The sequence below is a fragment of the Cavia porcellus genome, unplaced genomic scaffold (assembly GCF_034190915.1).
Source record: "Cavia porcellus strain 051 isolate PalLab524CR breed Dunkin Hartley unplaced genomic scaffold, mCavPor4.1 scaffold_29, whole genome shotgun sequence".
NCBI lineage: Eukaryota > Metazoa > Chordata > Mammalia > Rodentia > Caviidae > Cavia > Cavia porcellus.
The window spans coordinates 13,748,926-13,772,284 of NW_026947512.1; the positions used below are offsets into that span (position 1 = coordinate 13,748,926).

The window sequence follows — 23,359 nt, forward strand, 5'->3', positions numbered from 1 at the left end:
TCTCACTTTCTCCTACAAAACTTTTCTAATAGCAAAATGAAAACACTGAAGTTTGATTTAAAAATAAGATAAATATAAATTATCTTTTGCCCTCAGGTGATACACCACCTAAGTAGACTTCAGGTGCCTCAGTCTTTCTAGGTGAGTCTCTTATCAGTAGCATGACTAAGCAACAAGTCCTTGTTAATGATCCTATTTGGGGCTGGGGATTTAGCTCAGCAGCATAAGCACCTGCCTTGCAAGCAGGCAACTGTGAGTTCGATCCCTGGTACCGATAAAAAAAAAAAAAAAAAAAAAAAAAAAAAGATCCTATTCAAGGGGACTGGAGCTAAACCGGGGGAAAAGTTGTTGGATACTAAAGAAAGAAGTATGAACCTTCACACTCCCTTTATTTCCTAATCATCCTATCACAGATTCCTTCTATTTCTTGTAGAGTAACCCCACATCCAGGCTGGTCTAGGGAGCATAAATGAAGATGCACTGGCAAAGGGCAGTGAGGAATCTTAGGAAAGTTTTGGAAGGGTTGGAGACTGTTTCATTTGAAATTATAATGCTGTGCAAAGTTTGAATTGGTTTTAATATATGCCTTTAAGATAATACAATAATGAATGTACCATAACCAGAAGACTTGCTTTTTGGCATTTAAGACTGGCACATAATAGCACAAAACTGAGAAACAATATTGTAATCATCAAGTAAAAATCAGTCAAAGAATGTATTTCTGTGACAGGCATTTTATATTTACTGGAAAGGAAACTTGCATTGCTTTGGGAGCAGCAACAAACAATGGAAAATCTTGAAGCAAAATTTGTTTTCAACACAAGAAACATTGTTACACACAAGGTAGGGAAAAGGGTACACTTTTCTAGAGACAGCTGTTTTAAAAACATCTTCAGTGACTCTTTAGGAACCATAAGACATCCAAATAGTTCAAGGGAAAAAAACCAAACATTAGTAAAAATAAAAGGAAAAAAAAAGGGCAAGACAAACATATTCTACTTTCAGACATTAACAGAGATTTTCCTTTAATAAAAATAGATGCTCAGCAAACTAAAAGATTCCATTATTTTCTATAAAAAGAAGGGGCTGGAAATCCTCTAGCCTAACTCTTCTCCAAAAACATAAACTGCCCAAATAGGTTTAGGTCAGAAGTACCCTTAAAATACAGATTGCAAAAACATTTAAGAACTGTAGGAGTCTACTTTAGTACTTATTCAATTAGTGATAAATACATAAAAATTGACAAAACTTGAAAAATTTACAAGTAAAAAAACCTCTCAGCAATCACTTATCCGTACTGTATTCCTCATCAATAAATATCAACTTAAATTCTGAAAAGATAAAGGGGCTAAAAAGCACAACAAGTTTTTACTAAAGAGATAGTATCTCACATCTTTTGTAAATAATAGTTTACTAGGGGAGTTTAAAAGGAGATCATAAGAGATTTGAAGTAATTCAAGATATTTCATTGGGAATGTAGCTCAGCGGTAGAGTGTTTTCCCAGTATGTGCAAAGCTCTATGGCCAACTCCCAGCACCACAAAAACCAAACAAAAACAACCCCAAAAAAGGTGTTCAAGGAAAGGCACAAAAAGTTCTACCTGACAGTGATGTTGTAGGAGTTACTGAAGCCACAGGAATCTGAGGCACAGAGGCACTGGAGAAGGAGCTGTAATTGGCGGTGCTTGGTCCGCTGGCGCTGCTGCTGACTCCACTGGCAATAGGGGGCGCTGCAGAAGTCACTGGAGAACCCTTTTCTCTTACATTTGGAGAATTCTCCCAGGCCTTGCGTGCAGACTCCATCTACAACAAAATGGTCATTTGTTGAGAAGGAAAACATGTTAATGCAGAATTAATATAAAAACATACACTCATACACAAAAGCTACAAAAGTAAATAACATCTACAGCTTTCAAATTTTACTTGCCTCTTTCTTTGCTTCTTTAGTCAAACTGCATATGTGGGGCAGGGGGCAGTAACTCAACTGTTTCTACAAATGACTATTTTATCCTTTGGTTTTTTGAAGCAGGGATCATGATGTGATTTAGGCTGATCTAGAACTCACTGTGTAGCACAGCCTGGCTGAGTGCTGGAATTGTACAGAACTTTTCCACTAAGGAACCTTAGTATTACCTAAACATAAATTCCACCCCCTACTGGTGAGTAAAAAAAATCTAATGTCCCTTTGTTGTCGCCATCTGAATTGTGACTTTGTTTTTTTGGACAACGATCTCACTGTGTAACCCAGGCTAGCTTAAAACTAACTAGGTAGCCCAGCTGGCCTCAAATTTTTCATTCTCCTGTCTCAGCCTCCCAAGTGCTGAGATTACACAGGCAAGAGCCACCATACCAGGCATTTAAATGGCACAAAACACATTTTCTCTCAACCTATTCAAGGCAGAACTACTCACAATGTTAAGACATTATAAAAATACAACCTATATGTAATTAAAAGTTTTCTAGTAGCTTTTAAAAACATAAAAACAAAGAGGTAACATTTTGACATTTTATTCAACTCCATTGCAATAATCAACATAAAATACGTACTTTTTAACATAAAAATTTCAGACGCAGTATCTACTTTCTTACTGCTACAACACACCTGAATTTGGACTAGCCATAGATTAAGTGCTCAATAACTACACGTAACCAGCAAATTCTAAACTGTACACCATCTGAATTAAATTATGATACCCTGAAGCTATTTTAATGAGAATGAATATGCAAAGTCTGAAGTTTTCAGTATTACCTGAGGAAATACTGTACTAAAAAGAAAACCCATGATCAGTATGATCCAGCTAATAATCACTCACATGAGGGTACTTTTTACAAGCATCGTTTTTAGTAACATTGTTACGAAGTCTGTGGTTTATTTAAGTGGTAATTTCTAAAATTTGAATTTTTCCTAGGAAATTTTTGTTTTAGTTAAGACTTTTTCCTTTTCTCAGAATTACCGTGCTGATTTCAAATAAATTTTAAAATAAAAGCCTAGGAAGTGAAAGCAGTTTACTTGTATCACATGAGATTTGTGGGTTAGAGCACTGTTCTGTTGACAACAAATAGATTATTAAACTGTAATCTACAGAGCATAACATTGTAAATGGCATTTTATTACATTTCTAAAGTAGCAAAAATGCTGGAAAATATAGGGAAACTAAAAATGTAATGATGACACTGTATTTGCTTAGGTCAAATTAGATTTTAAAGTAAAATAGTAACAATTACATAAATTATCAGTCAAAGCCTAGGTTGAGATGAAATCATTCAAGTGGAAAAACAGCAAAAACTCAAAAGGAATTGACAGTAGTAAAAATGAGTGCTATAAAGCAGAAGCTGTTGTCTTAAAAAATTTAATAGTCTCAAACTTGTATTTTTAAACCTTTTGTGAAGCAATTGGAAGGAAAGGGACAGAAGCGATCAGGAAACTGGGGACTCAAGAGTTGTGAATGAATGCTAGCTGCATGGCAGAACAATGTAGCTTCCTTTACTTGCTGATCAACATCCAAAGATTCACCATCAACTAGCGCAGCATTAGGAATAGCTGCATGACACTTTTTTTTTGTCTTTTTCCTTTTTATCGGTACCAGGGATTGAACTCATGACTGCCTGCTTGCAAGGCAGACGCTTATGCCACTGAGCTAAATCCCCAGCCCCAGCTGCATGACACTTGCTGAGACAATGAATATAGCATCAATGAGACAAATTTCAAGTAGTCTTAACTCAATTATAAAAAAGAATTAACATCACTTAAAATTACAAGTAGATGAAAATACAAACTAATACCTCAACTCTAAAGAGTTAAAATGTTTTGCCCACTTACAAAGTACTATTTTTGTATATAACTAATATATGCCACAATTAAAACCTCTGAAGAACTCAATGCCAATAATCACAAATTATGAATACGCTATATTTTTGAAGACAAAATTTGCTTGCAGGCATTAATTATACCTCACTAAAAGTTTTAAAAAGCTAGTAAAATTTTAAAGTGTAATTTGACATTTCCTCAGCATAATACTGTAGCTTGCAACATAAAATTAATAGAAGTATCCAAAGAATATTGCTAACATATGTCCTCCAGCATGCAAAACGAAGGACCCTTAGAGACAGATCTCGTCACACATACCTTGAAGGTGAGGCTGAAAGTAGTGGGAGGTACTGAGGTCAGGCCGGAGCTCTGCTGTATAGTCTCCCGCTTAGGGAGGGGAAGGGTGTTGGGCAAGGGCACCTGAAAAGGCAAGCAACACACATCACAGTCTAACTAAGGCTGCCACAAAAGCTCCATTACTGGCAGTGCTAATGTACTGTAAGGGTGGTGTTTATTTTTCATCAGAGCCAACAGGAATATCAGATTACTTAACAGCTACACTGTTTACAACAGTTACGATGCTAAAAGAAATAGTATTTATCTCAAACACAAGGTAGACACTGGAAGGTGGAGCTTCTCCCCCTTTAAAATGCATCAGAGTCACCAGGGCTGCTGTTAAGATGCAGGTTTCTGACTCAGGTGGCTTGTGCTAAAGCCTGGAACACCTGTATTTCAAATTACTCCCATGTGCTGCTGCCGCTGAGCGGCAAACTGCACAGTAACTCTCTAAGGAACACACTTTCCACCACACACCGGGGTGCACAGGTTCTGTCAGAATTATTAGCATGACTGTGAAAACAAAGTGATGTCTGAGGCGAAGTGCAGGATACTAAGCTATTATACCAACCAAGCTATTTAGCTAGGGTAGTAAAACAATGCCAAGCACTGTTAGAAACTTAAAGACACTACTAACAAACTACCTGTATCTCTTCTTTCTTCCAAGTCTCCGGATCTTGGGATTTCATTATGTACTACCTACTGAATGTTTGGTTTTGACAGTTCACTTAGCTGTTGAGGTAAGAAGGCTGGGATTTCAGGGGTTTCTAGGTACCCATTCTGTGATATTATGAACTATCTAATATAGATTTGTGCTAGTATGGCCTACTTAATGGTGAGCCTTCTGGCATTCAAAATATGTAAATGATTTTTAAGTATCAGTTAACTGAGTAAAACAAAACTGCACTAAGCCTTACTAAAAAGAAGCCTAAAATACAATCCTTGAAAAGGACAAAAGTGCTATGCACAAAATGGAAGCCACAAACGGGCTAATAAAAAAAATAACATTTTCAGAAAGTCCCTAAAATTTTCCTATGTAGGACATTTGTCTTTAACACATTAAGCTCAGAATCACTTACTAGGCACAAATAAACAGCACTGTTTAATCATTCCAAACCAATGACCATTTCAAATGCTCCCAAACCCAAACTGGTAATCTTTTTATATATACATTAGATACATACTAATAATCAAACAGAGTATTCACTTACACAGGAGACTCCAGGAGTTATCAATGTACAAGTCTCCACACTAATTAGTAGTACAGATCACAGAAACCATTAAAATGCTCATCTAAATATTTTCTCTATTATTATTCTTTTGCTTTTTGAGACTCGGTCTTGCTACGCAGTTCAGGCTGCTTTTGAACTCCTTATGCAGCCCAGGCTGGCCTCAGTGAGCCGCCTACCTCAGCCTCTTGCGTGCTGGGCTAACAGGTATGCACCACCATGCCTGGCTTCATCTGAGTATTTTCAATGACAACATTTTAAGGACATGGGTACTTTCAGTGGACAGACTGGTAGAGACTGCTACATATATTCTTGAAAAAGTAATTACAGAAATATCCTATTTTTTTTTAATGAGAAAAGACACAATTAATGTAAAATTAATCTTTGAGACTTCGCTCATTCAATATTTGACAGGGACTACTAGTGACACCAGAATTCAAACTGAAAGGAAGTTCTTTCTCAAGTTCTCCATTACTTGGGAAACTTGTAAAAATATTTACATCAGGGGGCTGGGGATTTAGCTCAGCAACATAAGCACCTGCCTTGCAAGCAGGCGGTTTTGAGTTTGATCCCCACTCCCGGGGTAAAAGAAAAAAAAAAAAAAATTACATCAATCTCAGAAAGTTGGTATGGGGAAAGAATTTAGCACATGAACTATTTTTAACATATGAAACCTGGGCAAATATTATTAATTAGATCTTGCAGAGGTCTTATCATCCAGAGAAAGTAACGTGATTCAAACCCCTCTGTTTCTCAGCTGTGCTGTCAAGTCTTTCACCTGAACTACACAAGTTGGCTTAAGTACCCAAAATACAGCTCACCTTTCTAAATTGCATGTATGGGAAGCCAGAGGAAATAACAGACAGCACAAGGGCAAAAAATAAGACAAAAATGAAAGATTTCTATACTCAAAACAGTAAGTAAAACCCTTTCAACAAATATTTATCTCTAAAAAATATTTTGAAACTAGTAACATTTTAGTCTCACAGACTTTGATTACAGGGAGCTATATTTAAAAAGAGAGTAAGTGATCAAATTTCTACCATTATCTGCCTCCCAATTAGAGGACACACAATTTCTAATATAATATTCCAAAGTATATCATATGTCCACAGCAAGTTATCTAACATTGTAAAATGTATAATTTTTGTCTTTCAGTTAGTGAGATAGGCGAAATGATGTATTACTAACTTCTAACACAATCTTAAATTATAACATCGCTGCTCTGGGAAATGAGAGCTTAATTCACAGCATGACAACATCACGGGGTGTTACAGTATTTAGGAACCAAAGTATCATGTATTATAGCTTAATCTACACACACACAGGCACAGGCACATGTACTTGCCAGTATTTGGGGGAGGAACCTAGGACCAAGAGCCACATCCCTGGCCATTTTTAAAGAACTTAAACTCATGATCCTCCGGCTTTAGTCTCCTGAGTTTGCTGAGATTACAGGTGTGTTCCACCATGCCAGCTACATATTTTTTAATTAAAAAAAATTGATTCCTCAGAAGCATTATAGTTGTCTCTTGATTCTACTTATCTTAAATGAGTAAGGTTTCACTGCATTATAAACAGGTATCATCTGTTAACAAAGTCACCAAATAAAGTGGTCAGTTTGTAGAATGTGATAGCTAAGAACAAAAATTCTTACTGAGAAGAGAGTAAGAGCATTAGTCCTCATGAAATCAAGGCTAAGCACCTCAAGCCTTCATCCTAAATAGGAAGCCGATGACTTTTAGGGAAAAGTAAAATGGCTGGCTATGATTATTTTTACTAGTAATAATGTACCTCAGTGCTCCTAAAACAAATGGGCAATCAACTCTTTCACTGGTAAGATCTGAATGTTGGTCATTACTAGAGAACAGCAGTCAGGTTCCTATCCAAATCTGCCAAACCTCAGATTGGTTACTTACATTATTAACCAAAGTATCCTCCATCTTTGCATTATTAGTAGCCACAGTGTTAGGGAGAGAAGAAGAAGGTGTAGTATAGTCTGTTACAGACTCCTGTGGAAGAGTAACATGGAAAAAAGTTTTAAAGTGAAATACCCAGTCACCTTTAAAGGATAGCTTAATAGTTGTAAAGTTTTGGAGGAAAACAGAAAGAAAAGGCAGACATCTCACTTAAATCTTACACAGATTGACAGTCAGGTAATGTAACACAGATCCCCTCATTAAAATGATAATATTTAAACTACTACTGAGCTCCTATACATATTTAAAATTGCACTGCACAGTACTAAGAGCTGTCAACAGTGCTGAATGTTTTTGGATTATTAAAACAAGTTATTGAGGTGTTTCCCACACTGTTGAGCTATCAATGATTGTTTGTCTTCTCTTTAAAAGAATGTAAATATCAAAATATCAGTTGTTAAAATAAATTATATTTAAGTATATACTCTTTACTATCATCAACCTCTTCTTTAAGTACAGTGGCAACGGACACCTGAGTTTTCACCTATGTCGATTCATTTGCATGGTAATTGAAGAGCCCGATATTCAAATAATATAAAAGATTAAGCCAGCATAGTGTACACAGCTGAAACCTCAGCACTTAGGGAGGCTGAGGCAGAGGGATCATCCCGAGTTGGAAGCAGACTGAGCTACACAAGCTGAAGGCCAGCCTGAAGTGTACAGTGAGAGCCTTTCTCAATGCCCCTCTCTACTGGGGAAAGAAAAGATCACATTCACCTTCCTTTTCAGCGAATATACTGTATGCCCTGGAGTGAACACAAGACAACAGATATAAACGTGCTGTTACCACAGTCACTTAATGTAACTTGACTTAATGAATAAAGTTGTCCTCTTTGTTATCTGTAGGGGACTGGTTGCAGGACTCCCTACAGAAACCCCAATCTATGGATGCTCAAGCTTAGTACATAAGTGGTATACATAAAACTTAGATGGATCCTCTATCATAATTTAACTTGGCTGAGATTACTTACATACATATACTTAATACAAGGCAAATGCTATGCAAATAGTCATTAAACTGTATTGTTGAGGAATAATAAGAAAAAATACCAGGCATGTTCAGTGTAGAGATAATTTTTGATTCTTGGTTGGGTAAAGCCATAGATGCTTACCCTAGATACAGACGGCTGACAGTAGTTTTAAAGATATCTTTCATTCATTGTGGCTCCTAAATCAAGTTAATATCCTTCATGCTCCAGCAATGAAAGAAACTGACTATATTTGAACTTACTAAAATTTTGCCTCATTTCTTAAACTCAGACTCTCAGTAATAGGCAAGGTAAAGCACCACACTGCCACTAGCAAAATAAAAGTAGCAGGGTAGTACTATAAACCTAAAGAAAAGTGTTCTGAGTTTGTGAACACATTTTTTCATTGTAACTACTGAAATTGTCCAGCATTAAGAGTAAAGCCCCGGGCTGGGGATTTAGCTCAGCGGCATAAGCGCCTGCCTTGTAAGCAGGCAGTCATGAGTTTGATCCCTGGTACCGATAAAAACCGAAAAAGACCAAAAAAAAAAAAGAGTAAAGTCCCCCGCCAAAAGAAATATAATTTACTGTAAAGAATTTCTTTTTATCACACAGGTGGCACCATGAAATAAAGTCTTCTCTGTAGAAGTAAAAAATAACTTACAGATGAAAAATATTATTTCTGTGGTGGGAGGGAAGCTCCAAAACCAGTGTTGCCATTTTCTCATCTGGGCCACGGTCCACGCATCAACCAAAGCAGTAATTGCTAGAGGCCTACCTTTGCATTAGTGGCATATTCTGCAGAAGACACGGAGATCATGGTTCCTATTTCTGCAGACATTTCTGAAACTGCTTTAGTTTCCTTCACTGTGACAGAATCTGTGCTTCTCACAGCAGAGGATGCTGGCTTCTCTTGTCCTTCTGGCTCCACCTGTTGGGCATCTTTTACTTTTCTATTTTTTAAGGAACGTTCCTTTCCAATGGGCCCAGGTTTATGTTCTTTGTTTTCTACTGGACTCAAATCTGGAAGCTAAAGTTTACATTTATGACAACATGCATTACAATGAAAGACGTTAACAAACAATTAAATTCAATTTTAAAACTATTCACTCCCTGTGTTAGTGGTGCTGTCAAAAATTACACTTCAACTACAATCATACAGTTACCTTCTGGGCTTTGATAGGTCCTGCTCGTGGCTGTTTCTGCCGTTGTTCTTTAGGTTCAGAAATTTTGTCAGTAGATTTTTCTGAAAGCACTGGAACAACTTCATTTTCATTCCCATTTGAAGCTGGAGCACCAAACTGAATGGTGTCAATTCCGATTTCAACACCACTCTCTTGACCATTCTTTGTTCCCTAGTGAAAATAAAACAAAATTTAAAACCCTGCTATTAAACCAAACAAATTTTACATTACACAAAATGATTTATATTTCACAAATCGGTGGCCTGTTTCTTAAATAATGTCATAATTTTACTAGTGAAATATGAAAAAAAGAGTGAAGGACAACATTTAAGTTAAACTCCAGGATTTTGAAAATCTGAGGGGAAATTATAAATGATAAAAAAATGGATACATCATAAATACATACTCTACATAACTATGTAACTAGAAATCATTGCTACAGATTTCATTTTTCTACAGTAAGCCATAATACTGAAAAGGGGGGGTGGGGGTAGGATACAGCTCAGTGGCACAGTGCCTGCCTGACAAGAACAAGGTCGTAGTTTTGAGTCTCAATACCAAAAAACCCCCAAAACAAAAACAACCGAAAAACCCAAAATACGATTTTTCTACAGCAGAAAAATCTATAGAGTAATTTGTTTTGAGTGAACTTAGGATACTGTTGTATTTTTACTTATTAGTTCATACTATTTTCGGCATTCCCAAATTAATTACACTGGTCTGGTTAATTACACTGTCAATGGTAAATCTATTTTAGTGTAACAATGTCATTTTATACTCACTTTCCAATATAGGCAAATGTATTTAATGTACATTAGAATAAAAATCTCTTTACTTTGTTCAGTGTTGAAATTCTATTATCAGTTAGTTATAAATGTACAATTAATATTAAAAGAGCAAAATTCAGTAATGACTGAAAACAATTATGTACAAAACTCAGAACTCATATACAGATGAATAATAGGTTGACAGTTGATGGCTATTAAGAAATGTAAGTTTTAAAACTACCTTTTAAAAACGTTTATAAAAATATATACAAAACAAGGAATAATAATGACTTTGTTTTGGTAGTCATTCAAGAAAAAAGTCCCTTCAAGGAATTCTCATCTTGTGAAACATTTTAACTTTGCTAACTTAAAATTTCATCAGAAGATATAACATTCACACAAAAATATTTCTATCCAGAAAACATAAATACAAATAAAGACAGTGTGAGAGAAAACTAAGACACCACCATTAACTAAAGCTAAGAACAAGTAAACACCTTTTTTCTCATAAACCTGGCAGCTAAGAAACATGAAAAACAAACTGTCTATTCTGTCCTTTATATCAGCATGAAACATATTCAACTTTGTATATAACAAATGTTCTTATGATTAATAATATCAATACAAACAGGTAGAAGAACTATTCAACTGACATTTTTAAGTACTGAACATATTGAATGCAGTGATCCTTGATTCTAGTTGTACAAAAAGTTTTCTGAACTTTAATATCAAAACAAGAAAGGCTTATGCCAGGCCTACTAGGTAAGAAAATTGGAGTGGCATGGGAGGGTATTGGAAAGACTAAATAAAACCCAAATCAAAACCAACACAGTAATCAACCCCTTTCAACCTCATGTACTGTTTCATTTCTCTGTAGTCTTTTATAGCATAAACTACAGTCCTGCATTGTTTAATAATAGGATACATTTTGAAATGCACCACTCGGCAACTTTTCTGTGTGTGCGTGCAAATATCAAAAGGTATTTATATACACTAAGACTCCCATGATGTCACAGATGATACAATCTTTTTTTTTTTTAAGGCTAGTCAAGTGAAGCAGTGACAGATGATATAATCTTACGGGATCACCATGGAATTGAATTCATAGCTCATCAATGGTTTGAACAAAACGTTAACACAGCATTAAGATTGTGCTCTCAAGTTGCTTATACTCATATTTCCTTCAATTTTAATTAAATTCACTACAACCAGCCTTTTACATACATTTTCTTTCAACACTGCTTTTGTCTAAGTTTTCAGTGACCCCGTATCATTAACTCCACCAATTCAGTGCCTGTATCATTTTACCTGCCACCAGCAGCATCTGACATTATTTAACATAGCCCTTTTTTTTTCTTTGGTTTTGTGAGATAAGGTCTCACTAAGTATTAAGGCTGGCCTAGGGAGCCCTGCAACTTGCTGAGATCCTCCTGCCCCAGAGCCTACAGTACTGGCATTACAGGTGTGCACCACTATGTTTGGCTTAAAACTCCCTTTTCACTCGGATTTTAGGATACTTAATTAATCACTCACTTCTCCATCTCTAGCATTTACTGTGCTAGAAAGCCCCAACACTTAGCATTACATTTCCTTCTCAAATTATCTCTTAACTCATTCTTAGTGATCTTGTAGAACCAGTCTGCTCTAAGTATAAGCTGCAAGGGCTGATCAAAAACTATTTTAAATTTAATCAAAAAATTATCACAATAAATGATACGCTGTCATTTTTTAAAACTATTTTTCACTTTATGAAATAAGACAAAATTTTATTAAAAATGGAGTAACAATAGTACACTGTGTATTGATATCCTCAAAGTAGTTATTTGGAATATAAGATATCAATAAAAAATTCTTAGATAAAACAGGTATCAGAACAAAACTTTATTTTCAACGAACAAGATCTGTTGTCATTAATCCCCTTCAAAATACTTCCCTCACTTACTTATCCCATATTCTCGTCACTTTGTACACTTACCACATAGTTCTTGAGTGTCTTTACCAGGGAAGATTAAAAATACAGTCAATGCAAAAGGAAGGCAGACATGTAAAAATTCACAGAAACTGACACCATATGGTTTCTGGCTTTTCCCCCAAAATCAAAATAACCATGAAAGGTACACAACTGGATTGAGCACACTGAAGCATGAGCACACAAAGAAACAAAACAATACTTCCAGAAATACTTCAGAAAGTGGCAAGAATAATAAGAAAAGCCAAGGGGAATAATTTGAGGAAGTTAAACACAACATTATGTCTTTTCTTTTAAAAAAGGTATACTTAGCTCATATGTCCTAATAAGTTTGTAACTAGAAGATGATCATTTCTGAACTACAGACATATATCTAATACCCTACGAGACTTTTTCACTTACATGTTTAATGAACATCTAAAATCTAACATGTCTCAAATAACTCTTATTATTCTCTTTCCAAATCCTGGTCATTAAGTTTCTCAATTTTAACTGACAGGAATTTTATCCTTCCTGTTGCTCAAGCCAAAACCTTGAGAAAACTGACTCTCTTCTTTTTCTTAAAATCCCACAATTAATCAGTTTAATCTTCAAATACCCAGAAGCCGAGTTATTTCTTAATACCATTTCCCTGGTATAAATTATTATCATCTGATTAATAACTGTAATAGCACTAGCTTCTAGTCCTGCTCCCTCTGTTTCTTTTCCCTTTTATTTTTTAGTACTGACAATTGAAATCAGGAACCCACACTTCCCAGGCAGGCGCTAGGCCTGCTGAGCTATATCCCTGGGCCCTACTCCCTTATTCTTAATAGAACAAACTTTAAAGTCACTTCGTTACTCAAAACCCACCAGCAGTCTCCCAGCTTATACAAAATCCCAATAGGTTCACTTCCTACTGATTCCCTAACTTTATTCTCTCTCCATGTCTTCCTTCACTCTGGTCACATGGGCTTCCCTGAATTTCCTCAAAAACACCAGACATACTCCTGTCTCGTGTCTTTTATAATCCCTACTTGTAGAACCTGGAAATGTTCTCATTCAGACATTTGAATAGCTTGTTCTCTTGTATTCTTCAAAGCTTGAATTTAAATATCACCTAAGTAAGATTTCCTGGTCACCCTACTTTAAATTATCTCTACTTCCTTGGAAAATTTCTTATACACCTTCTCTGTTTTGCTTTTCTCCTTAGCAATGATCCCCATGAAGCATATTATGTATTATTCATTGTATGATAACATGGCCTTTTCTGGTGTTTTTAGCTCTAGTTTTGCAAGCTCACAAGTTATAAAAGTACCTGGTGTATGGCAAGTACCTGACAAATGTTCATGCAATGAATGAAGAAAGAAACACTTAAACAGTCACTTATTAACATTCATGTATTAGTAAATTATGATGAAAGGGTCATATAACTCTTTGTAAGTATTTCTGGTAGAAATCCCGAAGCTACAGAATACAGCTAACTGTGTTTATTCTGTAACACAAGGTCTTTTCTTGAGGCTAAAACACATGTTTTAACCTTAAGTCTAAATAAATGAGAGATGCATTAACATCACTAGGAAACTTAGAATCATACTTGGGTCTCCAACCCAGACCAATGAGTAAGAATCTTAGAAATCTGTATTAATGGCCTTTTGGGTGATTCTGAGGTATGTTAAATTTTTATTTATTTATTTTTGTACCAGGGATTGAACTCAGGACCTCACGCTTGCCAGGCAGGTGCTTATCCGACTGAGCTAAATCCCCAGAAAATGTTAAACTTTGAGAACTTGTTTTTAAAAAAAGAAGTCTATTCCTACCTCTGATGAAGTAGCGGATCCAAACGAAGTTAAGGGCTTATTCCATGCACTGACTGAAGGTGGTTGAGGTGGACTAATGGGACCTACTGCAAAAGAAGCCATAAAAAACATGACCCTCAATATCTAGACTCTGCTGTCCATTTAACCCTTTCCTGAAAAGATAACAAGATAATAAAACAATGACTTCATATTCATACACAATCTTAAATGCCAAAATAAAGCTCCATCAATTGTATTGGCCTACAAACACGTGTCCAAAAAACATAACACAGTTGTTAAATATGCTTACTTTAGAAACAAGCAGTTTAAGAAAGAAAGCTAAGAATTACTTTTACAGATATGTGCTTAAAAAAATGGCAAGAAAAAAGTCCACTGTATAACTTACACTTCTTAGAGATGTCATTCAGCACAGCTGGTGGGGCCACTTTGTTATCCCACAGTTCAGCTGTCAGACTGTCGTGTGGTTGTGGAGTCTGGATGGACTTCCCTGGGGCCACAAAATCTGTGCCATTAGGTGCCTGAGCTGAAGGCAGCCTGATGGAAGGTGGTGGCTGTTTTGAAGACTGTGAAGTCTGTAGGGGATTCTGAACTGGTTTGTGGGTCTGGGCTTGAGTCTGTGCTGGAGCACTGGGAGTGGGGGCTGGGGTTGGGGCCGGGACTGGGACTGGGGCTGGGGCTGGGGCTGGGGCTGGAGCTGAGGCAAGTGGGACCGCGGCCACTGAACCTGAAGCTGAGGCAGCTGGGGGTGAGACAGCTGGCACAGCTGAAGCCGAGACTGCTGTGGCTGGAGGTGGAGCAGAAGCTGGTACTAAGGCTGAAGCAAGGATAGGAATTGAGGCTGGGGTAAGTATAGGGACGGACGCTGGGGCTGAAACAGAGGCAAGGATAGGAGTTGGAGCTGGGATGGAGACCGAAGCTGAGGAAGAGGATGTGATTGGAGCTGCAGAAGAGGATGAAACCGGGGTTGATGTGGAAGTGGGAACTGGAACTGAGGTGGAGGGCAGTACTGGAGCTTGGGTTGGGGCTGACACGAGCACTGCAGGTGATGTCACAACGACAGTTGCAGTTGAGGCTGTAACTGGAGGTGCAGGTGATGCTAGAACCGGAGCTGAGGTGGAAGATGGAGCTGGAACTGCAGCCAGGGCTGACACTGGAAGCTGGACTTGCTGGGTTCCAGTGGCCTGTTTTTTGGCAAATCTAGGAGGAAGCTTAGAAGTCTGACTTCTTCCTTTGTCATTTGCATTCTTTTTGTTCCAGACCTTAAATAATTGGTAGAAATTACTTTTGTCAACAATGTAGCTGAAAGCAATAGTTTATGCATACAATGTCTAACAAAACTACCTAATTCATTTTTACTTTTATACAAGTGTACTCATAAGCAGGAATGTCAAAGTTGCTACAAACTAAAAGCCAAGACAAAAACAACAAATATATATTATGTATTTTTGTTATGCAGTTTGATACTTTCAATTCTTCCAAAATTAAAAAACTAAAAAACATTTGCAGTTTTACTTGACAGCAAAACTTGATCTGAGTTAACAAAAAAGCTACTTACAGGTCTCAAATTAACTCACAAATGCCACAAAAACACTGATTCTGGGAGTGTGGCTTGCCAAAGAAGGTATATGTACTGCTACTTTAACCAACTACTCAATAAATTCCCTCTGAAAGTATCTGGTTACAGGAGGTATGGGTTCAACTTCAACTCAATAATTTATCCTTTGTATTTTAAAATAAACCAATTTAAGTAATAACAAGAACATTTTTAGGCCAAAAATTTTTAACCTATTGGATCATGACACTGTATTTATTAGATTTCCAGGATAACTGTTTTGTTTTATTTTTTGAGGCAGGGTCTTACTATGTGGTTTAGGCTTGTCTTCAACTGGCTATGTAGTTCACTCTGGCCTCAAACTCACTGTGATTCTCCTGTCTCAGCCTCCCATGTGCTGGGATTACAGGTGTGCTTCACCATACCCAGCTTCTAAGATAATTTAAAATTAATTGGTCAGGGGGCAAATAACATGACCAATACCAACAGATAAGTATATCACTGAATTCAAGTAAAGATGGTCTGCTTTCTGGCAAATGGCAAGCTACAATGGTTGTGTATCATTTAAAATTTACTTACGTTCTGGTCAAAATAGTTGAAAGCTCTGAAGATGGAATAATTTTTATCACTTGAGTAATAAAATAGACTTGTTTTTGTAGTAGATGGAAACCTCAACCATCTTCTAACATACTATGGACAGCATTCTTAACTAGTGATAAACTGAAAAGAGCTTCAAACCTGTATGACTTGTTCTTCCTTCTTTCGGCGTTCCTCATCCTGCAAACGTTTCTGTTGTTTTTTAGATACCACTTCAGTAAAACCATCATCATTCAGATTTGACTGAGGGTCTTCTACTACTGTTACCTCAGGGTGATCATCAATTATAACAACACCTACAAGTGTGAAAAATGATTTAAGTATATTCTTTGTTTCAAATTAAAGAGTAATGATGTCCAGTGTATTTATTTAGCCAAAAAAAAAAAAAAAAAACAAAACAAAAAAAACAAAAACAAAAACAAAAACCAAGAGTTTATATAATTTACAGTAAAAGCTAGTAGTGATGAACCTATGGCACACACACCTCAGCAGGCTGTATGTATCATATTAGTTTGCCATCAGTGGTAATAACCTATTTCACATGCTATAACATGGCCAGGCAATAGTAAGATTTGAAGATTTCAAAGACTTATGGAAAAATTTCACAAAGCTCCCAAATAAAGTACCAAAACTGTATGGCACGAGTGTGTGTTTTTCCTTAAGCAACATTAAAATTATCCTCTATGTAACCTCTATCTCTTTGCCTTAGATCTACATAGTGCTTTAAAAATAACATTACTTCAACTCATTTGCAACTCACTATTCTAAGAACTGGATATTACTATTATTTTTCTTTTTCAAAGGGTAAAATAAGCTCATAGCTGATTTGTTAAAGGAGGTGTCATTTAGCTCGATTTAGCACTAGCAATTGATCCATTTTTCATATTCCTGTCTACAATGTGTCCTTGCTAAAAACATGAAATTAATGTGATAGTTCCATGTGAATGCAATGTGGTGTGGCATGGGTTTACAAACTCAAAATCCTCTAGCTGATAAATTTTATGTGTTTTCAATAATTCCTGGCCTCTATCCATTATATGTCAGTAGTAATCCATGACAGCTGTGACAATCAAAAATGTTTCCAGAGGCTGTCAAATGTCCCCTAGCATGCAAAAATCACTCACATTGAGAATCACTTCTTTAAATAACCAAATAAAAAATTCTTAAGCACGTGATTAAAATCAGCTTTTTTTTTTCCATATGAATGAAGTGGTACAGAACAGTAGTTCTAAAACTTTACTGTGGATTAGAATCACATGGAGAGCTTGTGAAAAACAGATACTGCTATGACCCACTGTCATACTTTCTTGATTTTAGCAGGTTTGGGGTAGATAAGAATTTGTATTTCCTATAAAATTTCAGGAGAGACTAATGTTCCCAGGACCACAATCTGAAAATAACTGGTCAAATAAATAATGTCCAAGACCAGAGCCCATATCAGTGTTTAATTATGTATACGTAACCATTATTTAGATTACTCAGTGTTTAATTATGTATATGTAACCATTATTTAGATTACTCAGTGTTTTCAGCTGCAGTTTCATCTGAATGAATGGCAGTGTACTTTTCTATATATGCCTTTTCATAGATATTTGTTTTTTTTTTTTCCTTCTGTCCTTTTTGAAGCAGGGCTTCACTACATGATTCATGCTGGCCTTGAACTCACTTTGTAGCCCAGGCTGGCCTGGAACTTGCAGTGATCCTCTTGCCTCAGTCTCCTGAGTGCTGGGATTACAGGCATGCATCATTGCACCAGGCTCTCCTCGATAATTTCTTTATCCAGTATTTTTTATTGCTTATTACTCTTCACATGGCAATCATTTTATGGCTTACTAAGTAATTATCTACAGCAACACTGCATTCTATCCTTTAATTCTCTATTACCATATCTTAGAAACCAGTCTTAGCAAGTTTGTAATCTTAAATAGTTAAGCATTTATTTCCTTTTAAAAACACCAAGCTGTATGTACAGATATAATTGTCATCACTTAAATTTTCTGTGCTTTCTCATATGCTTAAGAACCCATGTTGGTAAGGTAAGAATGGGTTAAGCAATTGTCTTTTTTAGAAAGACCAATTGTGTTGGGTGTATGTCCCTCCAACAAAAATTTTCTCAAGTATATACAAGGCTATGCTAAAAAATTGGTTTAAGTCAAACCAGTGTTTTATCAACTCCTATCTCTACCATGAAAGTCTCATTTTTTGGTATCTTTATAACATCCACTTAACTGTAACAAATAAGATGAATGTATAACATACTTGCATAATTGTTAAGATCGAACTGTGAGAGAGCATCTACTTTCTCTTTGGGTTTTTTAGGGCCTGGTTTAGTGTCTTCTCTTTTTTTCCCAGTAGAATCCTTGGAATTTTTTGGTCCTGTACCATTAGATGTTCCTTCCTGGTGGTGTGCAGAGCTGCCACTGACAGGTTCAACACTGGCTGTGCCTGTGGATTGGTCATCAAATGGCCTAGAAAAAATAATTTGGAAGATTACTACTATTTCAACATATTCAAACAGAAGAAAAAGGCCCTCACTGGCAATTTCTAAAATTTAAGATGAACTAACAATAGGAAACTCTACGTCTCACACTAATGAGTCTTTAGGGTACAAACTTATTAGCTTCTTAATAAAGTACACCTGGATTCATTCCAGCACTTAAACTTCAGAATTCTAATTATCCCCAAAGTTTTTTATTTTGTTCACTTGTCTACCGTATTATAAACGAGCTACTTAACATTGCTTATAGCACACATCTTCTGTAATTCTACCAAGTCGAAAGCATTCATAACTAGATCTCTCCAAAACTGAGTAGAGCACATGAAAATAAAATTTTAAAAAAGCATTCTTTAGAAGTTCAGATTTATATACTGACATAAATATATTAACCTCTTTTAAAGTGAAAAATTCACTTTCTTTAGAAGTTCAGATTTATATACTGATGTAAATATATTAACTCCTTTAACATGAAAAAATTCCCTTCACACATTACATGCATTCCTGACTTTCTTCCTAACAATTTTTAGATTTTTAAAAAATTTTTTTTTCAGGTGAAAATATATCACGAGAAAGGGTGTGCTAATTTACTTTCAAAGCAGCCTGTAGTATTAGTCTAGATAAAAGCGTTACCAAGTGCCTAGTACCACTTCACACAGTTGAAGAATGAATGAATTCATTTTTTTTTCTAAATGAGACTGCCATACATTTTTTAAAAAACTATCATTAATCACTACTATTTCTGTAGGTTCAAGGTTGTTGCCAGCCGCATAGCACATAAATCAGTTCAAGATTTCCCTTGAGTATTACTTCAAATTTTAATAATCAGTTATAGTAAAAAATGTATTCAACCCAGGTGTGGTAGCATACTCCTGTAATCCCAGCACCCGGCTGAGGCAAGAGGATTGCTACTAATTTGAGGCCAGCCTGGGCTACACAGTGAGATCAAAGCTGGCCTGCATTACCTAGTGAGACCTTGCCTTAACAAAGAAAAATTAATTCAGTACTTTTGTTGCTCAGAAGGGAGATTCACTTGAGGTAGTCAGGTACTCAATAAACACAATTTTTTTTCCTAAATTATCTGGAAGGTAGAAGTATTTTCCTTATTAATATAGTAATCTGAAAAACTAAATGTAACTAAGGAATTCAGATTAAAGATGTGAACTATTGTCCAAATAAAGATTTACCAGCTCAAGCTACAAACCTGGGAATTTGGTCTAAAACTGTAGCATATCATCACCATGGCTGCTTACTACATACTAGTAAGCACATTACAAATATCTCAGTAGTCTTTACATATTCCTCTGAGTACTATTACATTTTACTGGTAAAGAAGCAATTTACAAACTACCAGAACCTGATTTAAATCTAGGCATCTGGAATATTAACTGCTACTTTATAATGCTTCCTAATACTACCAACTATAAATACATCAAAAAATTGTCCCAAGGAACAACTACCTGGTACAGTCTGGTAAGAAAAAGCTAAGGAGGACTACCATCAGTAACAAGTTAACAAAGACTTTGTGTATGTCCCTCCTCATTGTGCAGATTTCTCCAAAGTTATGCACTTCTTTTGGAAGATGTAACTTAGTGGAAAACTCCTGAGACACCAGCTCTTCTCAAGTACCCTTACACTTTGAGAACAAAGAAAAATATCTCAAGAACAGTATCTTGTCCTATATTTAAATTGGCTCTTTGCATAAATTCAACTAAGAATTTTACTTTCAGCTATGTCAGTAGTGTGAAAATTTTATATCTAAAAAATACTCACCCCCTCTTTCCACTTTTTGATGGTGGGCCATTTCTTCTTTCATTCCTAGGGCCTGAGAAATTCCGTCCTGATTTGGGGGGACCATTGTTGCCACGTCGATTCTGGCGATCTATTCCAGGTCTCTGACTGGAAAAACTTCTCTTTGCTATTTCTCTCTTAGGAGGTGAAACATTCTCACCCGCCTTTACAACAGCCTGTGCATTCAAATCAGCATTTTTTTTTTCATCTCTTTCTCGTCTCTCATTAAAATCACTACTTTCAGAAGCTGTTTCCCATTCTTCATTTGCCTGATCTGAAGAGTTTTGATTAGATAAATCTGGTGTCTTATTCCCAGAAATATCCCCAGCAGTATTAGCTGATTCTTGAACCACATTATTAACTGTGCCATTTGTGGGCACCAACACTTCATTTGTTTTTGTAGCAGCTTCTCTCTCTCTCAGACGTCTAAATCGAGGAGGCTTATCTTGCCTTGGTGGCCGGGTGGGACGCTGCCTTCGGGGCCTCTCTCTGGCTGGGTCAAATTTTCGTTCAAATTTTGGGGGTCGTTTATCTGCTGGCATAGGAATAAACTGTTCATGTCTTCTTGGTGGCTCTCCATCTTCTGGCTTAGGAGCTTCAGTTTGCCTTGGGTTCCACTGATTGTCCCGGTAAGTAGGTCTGCGCAGAGTGGCAGGGCGTGATGGACGGCCTCCTGGATCCCTCCCGCCTCGCCTGAATGTTCCTCCTCTGCCTCGCCTTGTAGGCTCTCCTTTAGGAAGGAAGCCTGGTTTAGATTTATCATCATCCCTTATGTAAGGCTTTTCAAGTGGCCTATTATCCACTCGAACATGATTTTCAGGCTTGAAAGAAGGCTGAGGCTTTAGAGGTTTTTTGTTTTCAGACCGATCATCTCTTTTGGAAAGTTTGCTTTTGGTTAAACTGTCCTTGTCACTTGCACTTTCATGAATTTCACTGTCGGTATCAGTCTCTGAACCTCGCTGTCGTCGCCTTTTGGGTACAATTTCAAAATCAGAACTTTCACTTCGCGTTTCACTTTCTTCTCGTTGTCTGAGAGGACCCGAGGGCACATGCTCTGTTCTTGGCTTATTGTCTCTATACTGGGGATAATCTCGAGTGTGTCCTCTTCCACCCCTACCACGCCCTCCGTAAGAGCCTCTATAGCTGCGTCCTCTGGAGTAATATTCACCTCGGCCTCGACCTCTGTATCCTTGATCTGGAAACCAATCTCTATCTCTAGCTTCTTTCCAGTAGGTCCTGGGGGGTAAAGTTGACTCTTTTTTAACTGCTGGTCTTGAATCTGGTCGAGTTCTCTCTATGCCAACATCTTTGCTAATGGCTTTCTCTGGCTGTTTTTCTTCTTTGACTGCAGGAGATGCAGCAGTTTGCTGGGTCACAGTTTTGACTGCAGGCTCCACCTGAACACTACTTACAGGTTCCAAAGGCTTCTCAGTATCTTGAGACGGCTTTTGAGCCAAAGTTGAAGTTTCTGTTGAAGGAAATTTCTCTGATTCTGGTTGTACTGGTGTTGGAAGTGATGGTGGCTGAACTGGTGCTACAGGTGGTGATGGAGGAGAAACAAGATCCTTCTTTTCTGTCTTTTCTGGTTTTACTGCCTTTTCGGTAGCCTTTTCAACTTTTTCTCCTTCTTTCTCTTTCCTTTGCTCTCGTTCCTCTTTCATGTCTCTAAGTACAGGTTTTTTAATGGGACCCGATCTTCTCACAGGTCTATCATTACTGTCTTCCCTTCTGTTGGAGCTTGGCCTTGGGCCCCAACGGGTTTCTGATTTAGATTTATATACCTTTTCAGGTTTTGGTCCTTCAGAAGATCGTATAAAGCTATCTTTTCTTGGCTTTTCCTCTGGCCTTTCTGCTGGTTCTTTTGAATCAATGCACCTGCTAGTAACTTTAGGAAGGATTACAGATGGCTCACTTCTTTGTTCCTCTGATTTGTGAGAAAGGTTAGAGCCATGAGAAACACTTCTTTTGGGGGTGGGCTGACTTTCTAGGGTTGAAATCTGCTCTTCTGGAGTACTGGGTAAGGTCTTTTGATCAGGTACTTCAAAACAAGCAGATTGTTTATTTGTATCAGTATGAGGTTTAATGTCTTCCACGGGTCTGCTTAAAAATTTTGGTGCTTCTGTCTCACTTGATTCTCTAACGAAGTCAGCTTTTGGATGTGTCTCCAACTGACTGTGTTCTACAGAATAAGCAGCAGTAATCTGTTCCTGGTCCAAAGCAACTTCAGGCCTATGGAGGATGATAATGCAAGGATGTAATTAAAAACTAATCTTTACACACATATATAGGTACACAGCAAAATAACCTAATTTTGCAATAAGAATGGACCTTAATCATGAAAAGCACCTTTTTCTCTACACTCAAAATAACCAAGAGGATGACATAGCACATACATGTGTGCACATGCAAGCATGCACACACACTATGGAATATATCATTATTCAGGTATAGAAAAGGAAATAATGTAAAATGTTACCAAGTGGATAAGCCTTTGAGCCAGACAGGGCAAACACCGTGCATGACTCTACTTATAGGAGTTCATCAAAAAATTAAGTAGGATGGTAGATGCCAAGGGTAAGTGCAGGAGGAAACTAGGAAATGATGATCCAAGGGTGTGACATTTTAAACATTCAGGATCAAGTTCTAGAACTCTGCTGTATAATATTGTGGTAATAAGTATTAACATTTTATTGTTCACTTACAATTAAGAGGGTAGGTCTAATGTGGGTTCTTACAGCCATAATTAAAAATTAAGGAAAAATGTTTAGACTATATTTGTGAACTGTTAATGTATCATGATGAATTCTTACCTAGAATAAAACAATACACTAACGCCCATCTGTCCCAGTTAATTACAAATAATTATAAAAGAAACAAGTCTCATAAA

At 36.8% G+C, this 23,359-nt stretch overlaps 1 protein-coding gene across 11 annotated transcripts in view; it reads right to left on the reverse strand.

The window, feature by feature from the left end:
* The window catches only part of Prrc2c (proline rich coiled-coil 2C), a 78,361-nt gene that overhangs the window by 11,841 nt on the left and 43,161 nt on the right, over nt 1–23,359 (reverse strand). For 10 of the 11 annotated variants that reach the window (XM_063239877.1, XM_063239880.1, XM_063239874.1 and 7 more), the window contains exons 16-25: nt 20,455–22,701; nt 18,447–18,655; nt 16,329–16,483; nt 14,424–15,297; nt 14,039–14,124; nt 9,486–9,674; nt 9,098–9,349; nt 7,292–7,384; nt 4,126–4,227; nt 1,601–1,802 (exon numbers count right to left, since the gene is read on the reverse strand). In XM_063239877.1, the coding sequence (XP_063095947.1) occupies nt 1,601–1,802; nt 4,126–4,227; nt 7,292–7,384; nt 9,098–9,349; nt 9,486–9,674; nt 14,039–14,124; nt 14,424–15,297; nt 16,329–16,483; nt 18,447–18,655; nt 20,455–22,701 (4,409 nt within the window). The remainder of the gene's footprint in view (nt 1–1,600; nt 1,803–4,125; nt 4,228–7,291; nt 7,385–9,097; nt 9,350–9,485; nt 9,675–14,038; nt 14,125–14,423; nt 15,298–16,328; nt 16,484–18,446; nt 18,656–20,454; nt 22,702–23,359) is intronic. The other variant, XM_063239875.1, reaches the window with a different exon arrangement.